General features: G+C 60.0%; 2 protein-coding genes across 3 annotated transcripts; both read right to left on the bottom strand.

Moving 5' to 3' along the window:
* Window positions 1-77: 77 nt before the first annotated feature.
* Window positions 78-4,481, bottom strand: KCNK7 (potassium two pore domain channel subfamily K member 7). Its single transcript, XM_059710105.1, has 3 exons — window positions 2,900-4,481; window positions 888-1,286; window positions 78-661 (listed from the first exon to the last, which is right to left on the bottom strand). The coding sequence occupies exons 1-3, from the start codon at window positions 3,216-3,218 to the stop codon at window positions 456-458; spliced, it is 924 nt and encodes a 307-aa protein (XP_059566088.1). The 5' UTR covers window positions 3,219-4,481; the 3' UTR covers window positions 78-455.
* Window positions 4,482-4,618: 137 nt separating this feature from the next.
* On the bottom strand, window positions 4,619-17,673 carry MAP3K11 (mitogen-activated protein kinase kinase kinase 11). 2 transcript variants are annotated; one of them, XM_059710103.1, is made up of 10 exons: window positions 16,462-17,673; window positions 11,927-12,107; window positions 11,612-11,760; window positions 11,346-11,521; window positions 10,980-11,223; window positions 10,373-10,486; window positions 9,569-9,704; window positions 9,385-9,476; window positions 6,264-6,668; window positions 4,619-5,480 (listed from the first exon to the last, which is right to left on the bottom strand). In XM_059710103.1, exons 1-10 carry the CDS (start codon window positions 17,195-17,197, stop codon window positions 5,143-5,145), a joined length of 2,571 nt encoding a protein of 856 aa, XP_059566086.1. In that variant the 5' UTR covers window positions 17,198-17,673; the 3' UTR covers window positions 4,619-5,142. The 2 variants fall into 2 exon arrangements, with proteins under 2 accessions (XP_059566086.1, XP_059566087.1); XM_059710104.1 differs by lacking the exon at window positions 6,264-6,668 and having other exon boundaries at window positions 16,462-17,672.
* Window positions 17,674-17,770: the final 97 nt, after the last annotated feature.

Raw genomic sequence — 17,770 nt, 5'->3', positions numbered from 1 at the left:
TCCCAAGGTTGATGGGGCTTTGGGTTCACAGCAGGGAACAACCATTTCCAAAGAAAAGACAAAACCAGAGTTGGGGTTGTTGACCATTTTATTTATTTATTTTTTTAAGATTCACTCTTTTTAAAAAATATTTTTATTGATTTCAGAGAGGAAGGAGAGGGAGAGAGAGAGATAGAAACATCAACGATGAGAGAGAATCGGCCGCCTCCTGCACGCCCCATTGGGGATCGGGCCCACCACCGGGGCATGTGCCCTTGGCTGGAATCGAACCTGGGACCCTTCAGTCCGAAGGCTGACGCTCTATCCACCGAGCCAAACCAGCTAGGGCAACCATTTTATTTTTTGTTAACATTTTATTCTCTGAGGTTCTCACATCCATGCTTCCCCTTCATCTCTAGAGAATTCCCCTCGGGCTTTTTCACCTGAAAGGAGTTAACTCCATCACCGAACACCTGTCAGCAGGCGGGGGCCTGTTCTGGGGCTGCAGTTGAGGGGGGCAGGGTGCTGAGGGCCAGTTCATCCTGACCCAGGATGCCACCTTGGTCCTCAGCAGTCAAAGGGCCACTGGACCCAAAGAACTTCACCAAGGCACGGGCCTGTGGCAGCTCCGAAAACGTCTCCACTGCCAGCAGCACGGCCAGGAGCCCCAGGAGCAAGTAGCCTGGGGAGAAAAGGTTCTAGGGCAGCTTTTGGGAAGCGATGATGCGCTCTGCCCACCCCCTCGCCTGGGGACCCACCGTGGTACCTGATGCCACTCACAATTCTCTGCTGAGTTCTTCCAACTAAAATCCCCTACACCTGTGAGGCTCAGCCTCCCCCAGTGGTGTATGGGAGTTGTAGTCCAGGCTCCTCTCCTCCCCCCGGTGCTCCTGGGCAGCTGAACTCACCGAGAAGTGCGATCTGGCCAAGGTGGTAAAGCACTGGATTCAGGTCACGGCCACGACCAGGCAGCAGGTCCCCCAGGCCGATGGTGCTGAGTGAGCCGAAGCAGAAGTAGATGGCCTCCAGCAGGCTGTCGTCGCCCTGCAGACCCCACAGCAGCAGCGCTGGCAGCAGCACGAAGATACCGGCCACTAGCAGGCCCAGTCCAAGTGCCTGCAGCAGCGCGGCCCTGGCTGGGGTCAGCTGCCAGCGGACAGCTACCCAGGCGACCGGGCAGCTGAGCAGAGGCAGCAGGTAGTGGCGCAGTGTGGCCACAAGTGCTAGGGAAGCTGGCAGCCCCAGGGCCGCGTAGACCACACAGAAGGCCTTTCCACCTGCTGAGAGCGGGGCCATGTGGCCGTAACCTGAACAGGAGAAAGACAGTGGGCAATGAGCCCTTGTGTGCACGCCTGCTAGGGTCCCCACTTCCCCCAACAAGCCTGTGGAAGGCTGCCCTCTAGCGGCTGAAACTGCTGGAACCGTTGGGGCCCATGTTCTGGCTCTGCTCCTCATCAACTGGAGAGCCTTGGGCAAGTCCCTTAACCTCTCTGGAGGACTCTTTTATTTTCTGGAAAGTGAAAAATTAAAAGAGACAGTCTGCCCTCAGTCCTCTTGGGGCTGGGACAATTCTGAGAATTGCTGTCCTGCCCCAGAGGGAGCCTGGCTTTCTAAGATCCTCAGCTCTGCCTTTGACAGGTACTTCTGCCCCCACTGGGCAGGGCATCACCCACCCTTTCATCCCCCAAAGGTGTTTTGAGTTCTCCTGTGAGCTGGGCCTTGCGCTGGAATCTGAGTCTGCTCAGGCCCTGCCATGCGGTGGGGGAGACGGGCAGGAAACCGGTCAAGGCACCACAGGAAGAGCTGCAAGGGAGGCAGCATGCGTGAGAAAGGGCCTTCGGTGCCAGGACAGCTTCTGGAAAGCAGGGAGAGGTGAGAGAGCGGGAGAACAGGCCCAGCTAGTCCAGAGCTTGTAAACTCAAACGCCTCGAGGAGCCAGGCCATGGTGGGGACCAGGAGACAAAAGGGAGTGGTGGGGCCTGGGGTGCACTGAGAGCCTGTGCTCTGCCCCAAAGGCCAGGCCCTGTTCCACTGCTGCCAAACGTTGCCTTGCAGGAATTCTGGCTCAATGCAAATAGGTTTTCTGATTTTTCCAACAGAAGTTGGAAAACAGATTAATTTTAAAAAAATATGTAGAGCCCTAACCGGTTTGGCTCAGTGGATAGAGCGTCGGCCTGCGGACTGAATGGTCCCAGGTTCGATTCCGGCCAAGGGCATGTACCTTGGTTGCGGGCACATCCCCGGTAGGGGGTGTGCAGGAGGCAGCTGATCGATGTTTCTCTCTCATCAATGTTTCTAACTCTCTATCCCCCTCCCTTCCTTCCTGTAAAAAATCAATAAAATATATTTTAAAAAATATAAAAATATGTAGAGACTTTGCTGACAAAAAAAAAAAAAAAAGACACCAACCAAAAAAACCAGGGCTGTGTGTCCCATTGCTTTATTTCTTCGGCCCTTCACACATCCTGTTCCCTCTGCCAGGAATTCCTTCACCCCTCATCTCTGTGCCCTGGCTAACATCTCATCAAGACTTCTCACCTGGGAGCCTTCCCTCACGTTCCCTCCTGAGCCGGCGCTGCCCATCTGTACGCCCGAGGCTCACTCCATTTCCCCCCACCCAATCATCCATCCCATAACGTGTTCCCTGCCTTGCTGCGGGCCCATGGGGTCTTGGGCACCTCTCCTGGGCCTCAAAGGGTGCCTTGGGGTGGGGCTGGGGAGGCCACACCCCTCCTGGCAGCTGAAGTTGAGGCACCAGTTGGGGTGTGTTGGTGTGGAGAGACCCAGCTGTGATGTCAGGCCTAATAGAGCCTGGGCTCTGCCTGGCACTTTGGAGCTGGGGGAAGGGTTGTACCCTCAGGGACCCCAGGGGGCGCTGGAATTAGGAGGCCCCCTCTGCCCAGCCACCTGGCAGCCTTACCCGTGGTGGTGAGGATGCTGGCGGTGAAGAGCAGGGCTGAGGGCAGATCCCAGTTCCCAGCCTTTGAGACATTGCCCAGGCTGGAGATCCCATGGGCCTGGGCTGCCAGGGCGGTACCCAGCAGCTCCTCCAGTGCCCCGGTTGGCAAGCATGCCCCGTACTCCGCCTGGAAAGTGGCCAGCTCGGCCCTGAGCTGGGCCTGGAGCCGGCGTGCTGGGGGCCCCTCCAGGGCCTGGAGCACCGCAGCCCCAAGGCCCAGAGCCAGCAGGTGAGCCACGATCAGTAGCCCGTATCGAGCCCAGGGCCTCAGCCCCCCCATGGTGTGCGCCTGGGAGTCTGGGGTGTCCTGAAAGCTGGCTGCTCCACCTCAGGCAACTGGGAGGGTTGGCAGGTGGGGCCGGGAGGTGCTGCGTGGGTGGCTGAGCGTGAGGGAAGCCTGGGACGCAGCTGGGCGAGTGTGAATGGAGGCAGAGGAGGCAGCTCAGGCGTGGCGATGAGCTGGATCGCGCCTCCCAGGTTCGACGGCCACTCTGCCCAGTTCCCCAAAACTGGGGTGGTGAGGACCAGGGGGAGGAAGGCGAGGCCCAGAGCGGCCAGTGGCTGGCTCAGAATCACACTGCAGTGCTTACTCGGGGGCACGACCACTCAGTCACACACGCCCATCCACTCAGCGGCGGCTTGGGTCCCGAGGACAGCGGGAGAGGACAGACACACGCCCCTTCCTTTCCGGTGTTCACACAGGAACCTGTTGGCAAGGAAGCGTGAGGTTCACGGTGTCATACGCTCCCTGAAGGAAACCTGGGCCATGGGCGAGAGCTCAGGCTGGGGCTCTCGCTGGGAAGGTGCCTGTAGGAGTGACAGTTCAGCTGCGGGTAGAAGAGGCTAGTCAAGGTGGGGAAGAGCTGGGGTGTGAGAGGAACGGGCTGAGAGGTAAGGACACAGGGCCTTGAGGACGTGTGGCCCAGGAGACCTGTGGGGGCATTACTGTATGCATCCCGGACGGAAGGTGGTGGCTGGGCAGCTGAGTGGGAGAGGAATAGGGGATTGGGGTGGGTCTGCTGGGGACAAGGGTGGCAAGGCGTTGAGGACACAGAGCGCTTGGGAGAGATGGTGCTGTCAGGTCCCCGTTCCAAGTCCTTCCTGGTAACTCTGAACACTGCAGACGGTGAGCCTGGCTGCCATGGAGCATGAAGGGGAGGGGAGCCCAGACTGGGACTCGCATAAACCTCAGAACCCCATGGTAGTAAGGAAAGTGAGTGGAGCCAGGTGCCAGTAGGTCACTCCTCTGTCCAGACCCTGCGATAGGCAGTCAGGACAAACCTCCAAAATGCTGCCCAGAGGGCTGTGTTCCTGAGTTCAGCGAGCTGCCCGGTTGGGAGCAGCATGGCCAAGAGTCCCAGGGGAGGTAACACGAACTGGCCCCCAGAGGCTAAGCAGGACCCTTCCGGCAGCAGGACTAGTCAGGTGAAGTCACCGGCAACGGTGGGAAACGCCTGGCAAGGGTGAGGTGGGGGAGGCCAGTTTGTGTGGGTGCCAGGGTGGCTGACAAGGGCCTTGAATGCCTGACTGAAGCTGGTGGACTTGATCCCAGGAGTGGGGTGCGGTGCAAGGCACCAGCCCAGGCCCAGGCCGTGACCGTTCGCTGGGCCAGGAAGTCACCAGCATCGTGTGATGGGTTGGATCCCTGGTTACTTCCAAGAAAGGTGAGAGGCTGTGCTTGGGAGATAGCTTGGGGAGTTTATTTGGCTTCATTGGATCCTGAGGCCGAGGCCCCAACCCTGGCCGGGGCAGCAGGAAGGCACCTAGAGAACCCTGGCCCTAGATGACCCCCAGGGCAGGGGGGTTCAGGCACTAAGCCCTGGGGCAGGGGCCACAGTAGCAGGACTTGGTCAAAAGTGCTGGTGACAGCTGAGGCCGGCCCCTCTCCCTCGCACCTCCCCTCCTCCCTGCGCTCCCCCTGGGGGCAATTCCCTGAGACAGGCTATGGTCCCCTAACCAGCTGGGTACAGTGTCAGCCCCAGTGGGGCAGGTAAGTCAGGGGACCCACAGGTTGCAGGTATGCGGGGGGTGCAGGCCCCCCATCCAGTGTGAAGGCTTCCTGTGCAGTGTAGTGTTCCTGACCCCCAAAGGGGGCGGGGTCCCTGGGGGAAGCCAAGGCAGCGCCAGCGGCTGGCCCGGCTCCTGTTCCAGTGTACGCTGTGGCTCCTCTGGGGCAGCTGGAGCGTGGGGAGCGGCTGGCCCACTCACGGCCCTGCCTCCGGCATCCACGGGGCCTGGGCACCCATGTCTTTGGTCTGCGCCCTGCAGTCCTGAGGCCGCCCCCGGAAGGGGTTGGCAGGTGGAGAGTCCCAGAAGGGGTCTGAGTCTGGGAACAAGGTCCAGGGCGCCCGGCGGGGCGCAGGCTGTGGCGAGGGCAGGGGCGAAGGCCGTGGTCCAGCTGACACGAAGCTCCACGGGTCAATGCGGCTGCGCAGGGGTGAGGGCCGAGGTCGGCTGATGAGGCCCAGGGGCGGGGAGCGTGGGGTGCCCGGGGTGCCAGGAGCAGAGCGGGATATCCCTGGCGGGGGTGAAACAGTGCTTCCTGTGACGAGCGGGAGAAGAGCACAGGGTCAGGCAGCGCCTACTCTTGGGGGTCCCAGGAGGCATGCCCTGCTCTGGGCCTGTTTTCCCACCTGCACAGCGAGCTACTCGACTCCTCACTCCATGGCCCCGTTTGCTCCCGGAGCATCTGTCTATAATGTGGTGGGTGGGAGCCGCAAGTCCCTGGCTCTCCCTGTGCCTTCCATTTCCTCATTTAAAAATGGGTCTAGCCGAAACCGGTTTGGCTCAGTGGATAGAGCGCCGGCCTGCAGAATGAAGGGTCCCAGGTTCGATTCCGGTCAAGGGCATGTACCTGGGTTGCGGGCGCAACCCCAGTGGGAGATGTGCAGGAGGCAGCTGATCTATGTTTCTCTCTCATCGATGTTTCTGACTCTCTCTCTCTGTCCCTTCCTCTCTGTAAAAAATCAATAAAAATAAAAAAAACTGGGTCTAACAAGAGTAGCTAGTTCACAGGGCTCCTACAATAATTGCAGCAATCTCTGTAAAGCACTAGAAACAGTGCCCGCACCAGCAGGCAACTAGCAGGCGTCTGCCATCACTGTTGTCATTATTCCTTCTATTATTTCTCAACTAGCCCGGCGGGCCCTGCTCCACTCCTGACCACTGGTGGCTGAACTCAGAATTCAGTTCCTTTCAAGCGTGCCCAGCGCCCAGGTGTGGGGACCAGCGGAGAAGTGGGCCTGGCCCTACTGCCCTGCATGCCCCCACCAGCCCTTCCTCCCCTCCCCATCACCAGGCAGGAGGCCTGCACTGGGCCACTCACCGCGCCTCCCTTCCTCGCGTCTGGGACTCTTGGCCGACGGCTGACCTGCAGGGACACCCAGCTCCAGCAGCAGAGGTGTGGGGGTGGGTGGGCCTGGGGCGTCGGGGCTCAACCGAGAAATGGGGGCTTGGGGCGTCTTGGGGGAAGAGCGGATGAGCCGGGAGGGGAGTGGGGAAGGGGGCTGGGTGGGAGACAGGGTGGGGGGCGTTGGCTGGGGCTCCCCACGCTCTCGGCCCTGGCCCCCAGGCGGCTGCAGGTCACGGCCGAGGCCCAGTGAGGCGAGCAGGGCAGTGCCGCGCAGCAGTGCACGCTGGATCAGCTTGGGGGTCCCAGAGCCGCTGCTGCGTTCAGCTGGGGCTGGCCGCCGGGGCTCCTCTGGCTCTGGGCTCGGCCTTGGGGGGTTACCTGGTGGTGAGGGTGGGGCAGAGGTTAGGGGACCTTCAGGTGGGGTGCTCTGGTATCCTTCATCGGCCCTGGTATGAGGTCCGAGTTAGCATCTTCCCAGACCCCGCCCATTGTGCCTCCCCCCTCACACACATCCAGGTCTTTCAAGAAGTCGGGGGGGGGGGGAGGGGGGGCGGCGGCAGTGCATGCCAAAGAAGCAGCAGGGGCAAAGCCTGGGAGGCAGCTCCATGCCCTGGAGCAGAGATGGGGGGTGGGGGGAGGAAAAGGGGTCACCAGGAGGCAAGCATTGGCCAGATCCTCAAAGGCCAGCCAGGAGCACCTGCAGGGCCCCCGGGACGGGATTAGGGCCTGAGCCCTGTGCCCACATTCTTCCTGGATGGGCAGAGCCTGGCCCTTCTGCCTGCCTGGCCCCCTTCAGCGGTAGCTTATCTGGGGCGGCAGGTGAACTCCAATGCACACATCACTGTCCCTGTTCCCGAAACGAGGAAACGGGCTCAGAGAGGTGGTTGCTTGTGCCAGCCCCCAGCTGAATGATTTAGGGAATGACGCCGACCAATCTCATTCCTCAAGAGTCCCAGGATCAGAGAGGTCAAGGGCTGGTCTCAGGCTGCACAGCCAGGATGGGGCGGAGCAGGCCTCACTCTAGGCAGGGGCAACGGAGCCTTTGCTCTCCACCACTTTCCAACCTTTCTGCTCTGATTTCAGGACATCTGTGTCCTATTGTGGGCCTAGGGGCCTGTCAAACCCCAATCTTGTCCGGTCCTCCTTGGCTCTAGAACCTGCCATGGCTCTCCACTGCCAAGAGAAGAAAGTCCACGCTCCTTGGCTGGGCCCTCAAAGCCCTCCCCAGCCTTCCCCCTCCACCTTCCCTGTCTCCTTGGGCCAAACGTAGAGTGGGCCTGCCTGGAGTGGAGCACTGGGCGGGGTATCAAGAGAAAGAACTAAAACTGGGAGAAAACGAGCTTCTACTTTGAATCAGAACTTGTTTCTTTGTCGTTGTTGTTTTTGGGGAGTGGGGGTCCCTGTTCTCAGCCACAACCCTGACCCAGTCTCTCTGCCTCTGAAGACAGGTCTCTGCATAAAAACTCCCCTCCATTTTCAGGCTCTTCCTTCACTGGCGCCTGCTTATTTTTCCAGCTTTGCTCACTCATTCATTCGACAAACTTCTACTGACAAACTTCCATTGTCAGGGCTGCACGGGGCTTCACAGACCCAGGAGGTTCAGGCCCAGTGCTCTCCTGTCTGCCTGGCTCTCAACTCTGCTCTGAGTCCCGCCGGACTTCCTTTTGCTCAGGTCTGGTGAGCCCCACGTCTGCGCACACACATTCCCTCTGCCCAGCACACCTTCCCCACCCACCAAGACCCAGCTCAGGTGTCGCCTCCTCTGGGAAGCTGGTATTGTGATTTGTAATAAGAAATATATACTTGGTCTTCCTCTCATTCCAGGCACAGAGCTCCTAAAACCCCGGGAATTTTCTAAGTGATAGAGTGACAAAGGTAAAAGGAGCACCTTTTAAAATTCAGAACAAGCCCCGTTGACCACACCCGAGTTCATATTAACGGGGTGACGTTGGGAAAGTCCTTAGGGATAGGGGTCTGGTCGCCAGAGGAACCAGCCACATCATTAGAGCTGGAACTTTCCAGGGAGGGGAGGGGCTGGAGATTGCGTTCAATCACCAATGAGTTCATCAATCCATCATATCCACCTAATGAAGCCTCTATAAAAACCCCGGCGGGAGGGGCTTGGAGAACTTCCTGAACACATCTGGAGGCTGGGAAAGTGGTGCATGCAGAGAGGGTGTTGGTGCCCACGCCCCTCCCCATACCCCTTGCCCTCCGCATCTTTCACCTGGTTGTTCTTGACCTGTATCCTTTATAATAAACTGGTAATCTAGTAAGTAAAGTTTTCCCGAGTTCTGTGAGATGCTCTAGCAAATGATCAAACCTGAGGAGGGCTTGTGGGGATCTCCAGTTTATAGCCAGTAGGTCAGACACACAGGTGACAGCCCGCACTGGCATCTGAACTGGGAGAGGTCTTGAGGGACTGAGCCCTTAACCCGTGGGGTCCAGGTAACTAACTCCAGGCAAACAGTGTTGGAAATGAACTGAACTGGAGTGGAAAGAGGTTCTTGCAGGGGGCTGGGAGGTTAAGGTCCTGTACTCTTGTGGGCGACTGGAATGCGGCTTGCGCTAGGGCAGTGGCCGGCAAACTGCGGCTCACGAGCCACATGCGGCTCTTTGGCCCCTTGACTGTGGCTCTTCCACAAAATACCGACTTCTGCGCATGGGCCACAAAGTTTCAATCGCACTGTACATGCGCGTCTGCACGTGGTATTTTGTGGAAGAGCCACACTCAAGGGGCCAAAGAGCCGCATGTGGCTCGCGAGCCGCAGTTTGCCGACCACGGCGCTAGGGTAACCTGGCGCTCAGCCCGTAGCTGGGCGGGGGCAGGTGATGTCCTTTCAGGTAACCATTCCATCTTCCTTCCCTCCTAGAGCCTGCTGAAGGCATAGTGACTGCCTTGGGGCCAGGAAAGAGCCCTCTCAGACTCTGGGCTCCCTGAGGTTGGCTTCATCCAGCTCAGTTGTGGGCCTACAGTTCAGAACTGGGTTCTAGGGCTGGCTTTGCTGTGCCTGCTGGCTTCTGGTCGTCTCCCCACAGTACCCGCAGAAAGAGTGCAGCAAAAAGTCTTCTGGGGGCCAACAAGGCCACTCACCATTGAGTGTTGGGGGTGTGGACGGAGATCCTAAGGGGGATGAGTCATCTGAATCCAGGTACCAGGTGGCTTCGTCCATGCGGGACCTTCTCCTGGTTACAGGAGGGGAAGGGAGTTGTGCTTTGTGAGTCTAGGACTGTTGGAAGGCAGAGACTACTGGAGTTGGGGGCACTCAGGCACTCACCTCCCATTCTGGGCTTCCCCAGGCTTGGGGGAACTGGGACCCCAGGCCCAGCATGCTCGGCGTTCTCCATTGCTTGAGTCCTCCTGGCGTCGGGGGGACTGGCGGCCCCATGCCTGGCCTGGTTCTGCAGGCTCCACTGTGGAGGGAAAACCAGTGGAGTCTGAGCTGAGGTCAAGAGCTCTGATCCTTGTACTCTGCCATCGCGAGAATCAGGCTCCAGAGGTAACATGCTAGGATGGCAGCAGGCTGGGCCCCAACCCATCCCTGGGTGGGCTTTGGGCCACAGAAAACTTAACAGAATTGGGGCTTCCTAGGTGGGTTTGGGTCCTGGGGTAGGGAGCAGGGTGGGGGGGGGGGGGGCAATCTCATCTAGTCCTTCAGCGGGCATTTGCTGTTTAGTAGTTAAATTGCTGTTTAGTAGTTAATTTGCTGTTTAGTAGTTAGTACAGACACGGCAGAAATCCACCTGGGTTTGAATTCTGCACTGTTATTAGCTGCGTAATGTTAGGCAAGTTACTTTTTTCACTTTCCTTATTTATAAAACTTAGTAAGGACAGCTCCCTCACAAAGTTATTGTGAGGAATTAAGTCAATATCAGCAAGACACTTAGAAAAACGAGGACTCATAAAATTGGAAAATACTAGTATCCTACAACTGTTTGACGTTTTACAAGGTAGTAAAATAAATGCTGCTGGGGAACGCGAAGGTACCAGTCTAGACTGACGGCGAAGGGAGACGGGCCGAGGAGAAGGCTGGACAGAAAGGTAAGGGTGGGGAAGGGCAGAGGGAGGTGCGGCTCCTTACACTGGATGGCCCGAAACCGGGGAAAGGCGGGCGAGTCCCCAGCTCCGACCTCGAACACGTTTCTCCTCCGGTCCAGGCCGGGCGAGGCCTGCACAGTGATCCGGTGTTTGAAGTCTGGGTTTGGGAAGGAAGCAGGGCCAGTTCGTGGTGAAGGAGAGCCAAGACCCCAACCTGCAGGGGCCCTGGGCCGGCTCGTGGGCAGCGCGGTGACCGGGCCTGGCACGATGGGGATGTGGCTGGGGCCAGCTTACTGCCCTCCGGGGCCCCGGGCTCTCGGTAAGGAAAGCGGACCGCCCGCCCGCCCGGACCCCAGTATCCGGAGGAGAGCGCCGGAGCCCTGAATTCCCAGCGGCCGCCGCCGGCCCGCCCCGCCCCTCGGCCTTCCCAGAACTTCCAGGGTCCCGCCCCTTCCCCGTTGCAGCCACTCTCAGGCCGACATGCAAATATCCCCGCCAGAGCCCGCCCACAAACACGCCGAGTCCCAACCCCGACCAGCCTTCAGCTCGCGGGCCCACCCACTAACTCCCCGAATCAATCAGCGCGAAGGCCTGGCCCCGCCCCCAGCCCGCGCAGCCAATGGCGGGCGGCGCGCGGGCCCGCCCCTTACCAAGTGGCATACTGATGCGCTCGCCGCCGTCGCGCGCGCGGAGCTTGCTGCGCTTGAAGGTGCCGCGGCGGCGGCGCACGTGCGGGCGCTCGCGGTCCACCTGCTGCAACAGCAGCGTCAGCTCGCGCTCGAACACCTCCAGCTCCCACTGAGCCAGCAGGTGTTCGCGCCGCCGCAGCTGCTCGGCCTGGGAGCGCTGCTCACGCGCCGCGCGGGTCAGCTCCTCCTCGCGGCTCAGTAGTTCCTGTGCCCGGGACAGTGGAGACGGTGGGGTCAGTCCCGAAGGGCCCTGGCACCCGCCCCAACTCTCTGCCCGAAGGAGGCCCGAGTGTCTCCTTCCAACCCCGGGACCCTGACTCCTCCCACCTTTTCCTTGGCCCGCAGCTCATCGAAAAGGCCTTGGATCTCACGCTTCCAGCCTTCCTGCATGGAATGGAAGGAGTCCCGCGGCATTTCCCGCAGGACCTGGGCCTCCAGCGCCTCCAGCTGCTGCAGGATGGAGGCGAAGTCCGGCCTGCGGTGGGGGTCCTGCGCCCAACAATCTGGGGACACAGGATGGAGCGGGGACAGAGTAAGAAGAGGTCTGTAGGTGGAGGAGCTCTGTCCCTCACCCTCCCGCACCATCCCCTTACCGGCCATGAGCTGTGCGAAGGGCTCGGGGCAGGTGGATGGGATGGGCAGTGTGAGCTTGTTAACAGCCACTCCGTAGGCTACAGCAAGGCAGTCGATGCCACGGTAGGGCACCTCTCCAGTCAGCAGTTCCCACAACAGCACCCCAAAGCTGTGGGAGAGAGAAGGGTGTGTCCTCTCCTCTACTCATTGCCGTTTCACCCCAAAGCAACCAGGAACTAAATGGCTTGGGCCCCTCCCCCTGAGCTCCACCTGTCTGCCCAGCCCTAGATTTTGGCAGCCACATCTACCCCGTCCAGCCTCCCTCCAGGCCGCACCTCCAGACATCGCTGCCCTTGGAGAAGGTGGAAGCCTTGATGACCTCGGGCGCCATCCAGGCATAGGTGCCGGCGGCACTCATTTGTGTGGTTTTGTGCCACTCTCGGGCCAGGCCGAAGTCAGTGATCTTCAGGGTCTTGTGCTCCATGTCGTCACCCTCAATGGGCTGCAGCAGCAGAACTGGGGAAGAGAGAGAGGCAGGACTGTGGTTGCTGCAGGCTCAGGTGGGAGGGACCAGGGAGGAGCTGGGAGCTAACTCCTCTGACACACATGTAGCTGGGTGCTGGGGGCATGGAGGTGATCTTGCCCAGGAAGGAGAGCTTGCTGCTGGGGCTGGGATGGAATCAGACAAAAATAACAATACTGGGAAATGTTTCCAGAGGGGCTACTATAAGCCAGGCATTTTACACTCAGTTCTAGCAGTCGCACACAAAAATGTTGTGAGGTAGACATCATTATCCCCATTTTACAGATGAAGAAACTTGGCTAAGGTCATAAACAAATTAAACAGAGATTCCAGTCTAGTCTGTGAGGTTCCAAAGCCAGGCCTATAACTTTCTCCTAATGCTGCACTGAATAGAAACTAGCAATGTAGCAGCCTCTTAGCCTTGGTGGCCTTAATTTCAAGAGAAACCCGTGTCTGGCCATTTTGCTAAAGCAGGAGTGTGGATCAGAACCTCCCTTGGGGTGGGGAGCAGGAGGCGGCCCTTTGGTGAGAAAGGAAGCCCAGCAGGCACCACAGACCCCCGGTGCCCATATCGCAGCGTGGCCAGGGCAGCCACTCCCACGGGAGCGAGACTCCAAAAGATAACTACTAACGCAGCTGGATGTGGAGGGAAAGGGAGGGGTCTGAGAAGATGATGGTTCTTGCCCAGAAAGGAGGAGCTTGGGATAAATGTAGGAGTGGATGGTTAGACTTGGCAGGGGCTCATGGCTTTGACCCAGATGGGGCCACCATATCTGTACAGAGAGAAGCAGCAACTTGCAAACCTCTCATCAGGAAAAACATGGCTCAAATGAGAGGAGTTTGAGAGGACAAAGCAACAGAATCATCCAGGGTCTGAAAGGGCCTCTCTCCCTTTCTGGTTGTAGAAAACTGCACTGCAGAGAAGTGACATTCAGAAACGACATTTCTGAATATGGGTCACTCCAGAGCACACCTCAGCTCTCCTGCCCAGGTGACAGCATCATAATGGGGGCAGCACAGGGTACTGGGGGTGGAGTACCAGCGTGTCACTCGGTCAGGGGCGGGCCCCAGCACCTAACACAGCCCAGTGAGTCAGAGAAGACTTCTCAGAAGAGGTGGCAGAACCAGGGTACTCACTTTTCCAGGCCTAAAGCCACAACTGATCCTGATTCTGGACAAGCTCTCTGGGCCTTGTGGGGGCATCTGGCACTGCTCCCCAACCCTTCCCCAAGGTCCTTGACTCCTGGGGCCTCTGACTGCTTGTGTTTCCTTCAGGGCCTCCCCTGCCCTCAGCCCTTTCCATGCAGGTATTCCTCAGAGCCCGGCCTCTCCTAAACCTCTGCCCGCTGCTCCCAGACTGTTCTGGCTCTCCCGGGTGCCAGCCACCCCTTGGCATCTCCCATATTTGGACCTCTAGGCCAGAAGTCAATTCAGCTGCCCATCAGCTGGCCTACCCGATGTCCACCGGCCCTCAACAACCACCGGCATCATCCCACCAGGCCCGGCAAATCTTCTTGCCAATTCTCCTAATTCAAGGATGGTCCTACAATCTCCCCTCTCCTCTGAGCCCGACTGGGGCTGAGTCCTGAACAGTTAATAAAGCCGAGGGTGATAACAAAAGCCACCTCAGAGGGTGGGCATGAGATCCCACCTTTTAAAGCCTCAGCACCGGGTCTGACACCGGCATGAGATGCTGGACGCCAGTTGTGCTAAAGACTCTGCCACTCGCTAATATCTCTCTGTAGACTCTCTCTTCTCCATCCTCCATCACAACTTACTCTGGCTTGGCTGCTGGAGGCTCAGAACTGGACCTTTTAGGAAACCCTACAGGAGCTCATTCCCAAGAACTGCAACAGGCTAGGGGCAGGTGCTGGGGTGGGACCAGCCAAAGGGGTCTGTGTGCCAGGGTTGGGAAGGGACTCCTGTCTCCTCTGGTGCCAGGACCCACCCATCCTCTCGCAGACCAGCCCTGGCTGCTTCCTGGCTGTGTCTCTGGCCACATGTGAGACCTCACAGACGAGCGAAGCACTTGCTGTACCAGCATCTCAGGCCGGGAGGCCAGCCGCTCCTTTTCAGACAGCTAATCTGAGACCCAGATAACTCACCCAAAGTCTCGGGACTTCTTTGTACGGACGGCCTTTCTGCCACCTCCCCCCCCCCCCCACAGCTGGACCTGACAGCTTCAGTGTCTCGTCCTCTCCCCTGCATCTCCTGTTTTTCTCCAAATGCTTTGAATTTGTCCCAACCCAAGCTGCTCTTCTGATGTCTGGTGTAGACTTTGGGAATGGGGTGGTCAGGGGCCATCTGGAAGAGAGAGAGCTAGAGAGCCCCCTCTCAGTGTCCCCTGAGGGCTCCCTGGCCCCAGCCCCCTCCCAGGCTGGCCTCTGTGGGGCTCGGGAGTCGCCGAGGCCGCTCACACCTCTTCCGCTTCCCTCCCATGGTCTCTACTTCTCCTTTCTGGGGGCCTGGCGCAGGTCTCCAACTGGGGGGGTCCTTCGGGGGAGAATTGGGGGAGGTCAGCCCCAGGCCGGGCTGGCTGGTCAGTCCTGTGACTCGTGGGCCTGGAGAATTCCCCCTCCACTCCCCGCCAGGCTTCCTCACAAGGCCCCCATTGTCCAGGAAAATCACGCCATTGTTTCCTGCCTGCGCCCCCCCAGTCCAGGGACTCCCCCGCCCCAATCCCGCAGACAGTACCTCAGGCCTAGGACTGGGGTCTGCAAGGTGGGAGGCCAGGCTAGCGAGGCTGAGGGCACCCCGCCTGCCCTTAACCACCACCCAGACTCTGGGAGAGAAGCAGGGGGACTGGAGGGGAGTGGGGGTGCAATCCCTGGCTCCTTCCTCTCCCACAAGCCCCCCACCCCCAGCTCTTTCCTCCCCTGTAGGCAGCTGGACTGGGGAGGGAGCAGAGGCTGGAGCAGGGGCAGGAAGCTGGCTCAGGGGCAGCAGGAAACGCAGGAAGCGGTGGGGAGGGTGGGGAGCAGGGGCCTGGGCTATTGTTCCATTTTTTCTGGAAAGAAAACTGGAGGAAAAACAGAAGATGGAGTCCCCTCCCCCTGGGGCCTTCGGGGAATCCCCCTCAGGCTGGGCAGGGAGTGGGGGGTCCTAGATGGCTAGAACCCAGAAGTGAGGCTGAGAGGTGGAAACTGCCCCCTGCTACAGATGACAGGAGGGGGTGGGTGGCTGGCAGACATCCCCTGGCCCCTTCTGGCCCTGGCCAGGGCTTGGATATCACCGGGTCCTGGCGTTCTCCCTCCAGGTCCCTTGTCCATGGTCAGCCCAGCCCAGGAGGCTCAAAATACACAGCTCCCCCTGCAAGAGCTCCCCATGCCTCTCCAGTAATCCCGCTGGCCCCTCCTGCACTTCCTTTTGCTCTGTAGCCTACACCCGGCCTCCCCCGGCCCAGCCTGTGTCCCCCCCACTACTGTGCTGGGCACTGCCTCCTGGCCTTTGCTCTTGTCAGGCCCTGCCGACATCCAATGGGGTGCCTCCCTGAACGCTGACTGCTTTTGGCCTGTGCGAAGCTTGTCTGCGGGAGGAAGCGCTCTGAACTTGTCCCTCCTTGTTTTGGGTCCTGGCTGAGCAGTGTGCAATCCCAAATGGCTGAGGATGGAGGCCTCGTCCCACCACACCCACCCCAAGGGCTGATTCCAGGCGAGGCCCCATTGGTGAGCCAATCTCCAAATATCCACACTCACGACTGAGGACCTACTGTGTGCTGGCACCAGACACCAGGGTTTGCCAAGACTGTTAAGCCATTTTCCCCGCCCCGTTACTCCCTTTTTACAGAGTCTGAAATTGAGGCTCTGAGTTGAAATAACCACCTAGAGGTCATGCAGCCAGGGGGAGGGGAGGGAGGCAGAATTCCAGCCCACGACCACCAGGCTTTCCCCTCGGAGGTCTCTGTTCTGGAGTACCTGCCCATCACAAGAGGAGGGGAGAGGAGAGAGCCAACAGCACAGGTGTGAATTTTAGGGGACAGGAAGGTGAGTGCCAGCATCCAGTGTCCTGCTACCTTGAGGCGGCCATCCTTACGCAGGATCCTTAGGGCCCACCTGAGCGATCCCAATTTTTTTAGCTTCTGTAAGCTGGGGCCAAGAACTTCTGCGGCTGGGGCATGAAAGACTCCGGTGCCTGGTACTCCTGCTTTGGGGGCAGTGGGCATCCCAGTCAACTGGGACTCCCCTTGGGCAAGAGATCCTGCCTCTAGTACCACAGAGGCCATCCTGGGAGAGGGCTGGGGGCCAGTACCTTTCAGAGGCCAGCTAGCCCCAGCAGGTTCAGCTGAGAGTTGGCAGTATGTGTGCGCTTGGGCCATGCCACCCTCCAACCCTGCTCCCCCAAACTCACTGTTGTTGGACTTGAGGTCTCGGTGGATGACGGGCACCAGGGCCTCACAATGCAGGTAGTGCATCCCCCGGGCGATCTGCACAGCCCAGTTGACCAGCACGTGGGGGGGTACACGCCGCCCAGCCAGGGCACGGCTGAGGGGACCACCAGCTGCGTACTCCATCACCAGGCACAGGTTGGGCTCCTCCAGGCACACCGCCTTGAGGGCAATGATGTTGGGGTGTGCCAGCATGGCGAAGAGCCGGGCCTCCTGGCGCACACTCTCAGCCGTCACACTGATGTCCTCGTCGGGGTCCTGCCGAGCTGCCTTCACAGCCACCAGCTCACCTCGCCAGCTCCCACGGTACACCTTGCCGAAGCCACCAATGCCGATCACCTCCTCCAGCCGCAGCTCCTGGAAGCTGGCCACCTCACAGGGGGGTGGGCCGCCCCGAGACACATAGTTGGACGGAAAGATGCCTACCTGGCCGCCTACCTGGCCCGCCCACCAGCCCTCGTCGCCGGAGATAGCTGCATCCCGGGACAGAACCTCCACACGGTCACCCTTCCGCAGGGCCAGCTCGTCCTGCCCATTGGGCTCGTAGTCAAACAAGGCTGTCCACACAGGGTTGGCATAAGCCGCTGCCTTCGGGGACCCCTCTGGCCAGCTTCCGCCGCTGCCACCGCCGCCCCCACTGCCACCGCCGTTCCATGAACCCAGCGGGCTCTTGAGGAAGAGGTTCTTCAAGGGCTCCATGGCTGGGAGCGGGCGTTGGGGCCGGTGGGGGACCTTCCCCGGGTGCCCCGGGTCTCCACCCCTGCTGGCTGCGGAGGCCCTAGTCCCGGAACCCGGGCATGCGGGCCCTGGCCCTCAGCCCCAGACCCACGCCTCTCTGGGGAGCCAGGAGTGTCGCCTCCTGGCCCGCCGCATCTCGGGCTTTCCGAGGAGGGCCAGCCAGGCCAATGTGGTCAGGCTCGGGGGGTGGGACCCCGGGGTCTCCGGCGTCTCACCATTGCCAGCTCAGAAGGGCCTGGCGTCCCTCCGCAGTCCCGGGAGCCTGGCTCCAGCACCCGCCAAGTGTAAGGCGGCGCCGGCCAGGGGCAGCGCCCGGGCTCCGGTTGGGTCTTTTCGCGCCGGGGTGGCTGGAGCGTCCCTAGTTGGGCCGAGCTGCCCCTTCCTGGCCCAGCTCCCTCGGCCCGATGGCTCCAACCCCCGTTCCCTTCTTCCTCCTCCCTTTGTACTTTGGCCCCGGGGGCGGGAGGCAGAGGTGGAGGGTGGAGTTTCACTTTTTTCCGCTCTTCTCCCTCCTGCAGGAAACAGCATCAGATG

This window comes from Myotis daubentonii, chromosome 9, assembly GCF_963259705.1.
Source record: "Myotis daubentonii chromosome 9, mMyoDau2.1, whole genome shotgun sequence".
Lineage (NCBI taxonomy): Eukaryota > Metazoa > Chordata > Mammalia > Chiroptera > Vespertilionidae > Myotis > Myotis daubentonii.
The sequence above is the reverse complement of the archived record's forward strand: the minus strand, read 5'-3'. Positions and strand labels throughout refer to the sequence as shown.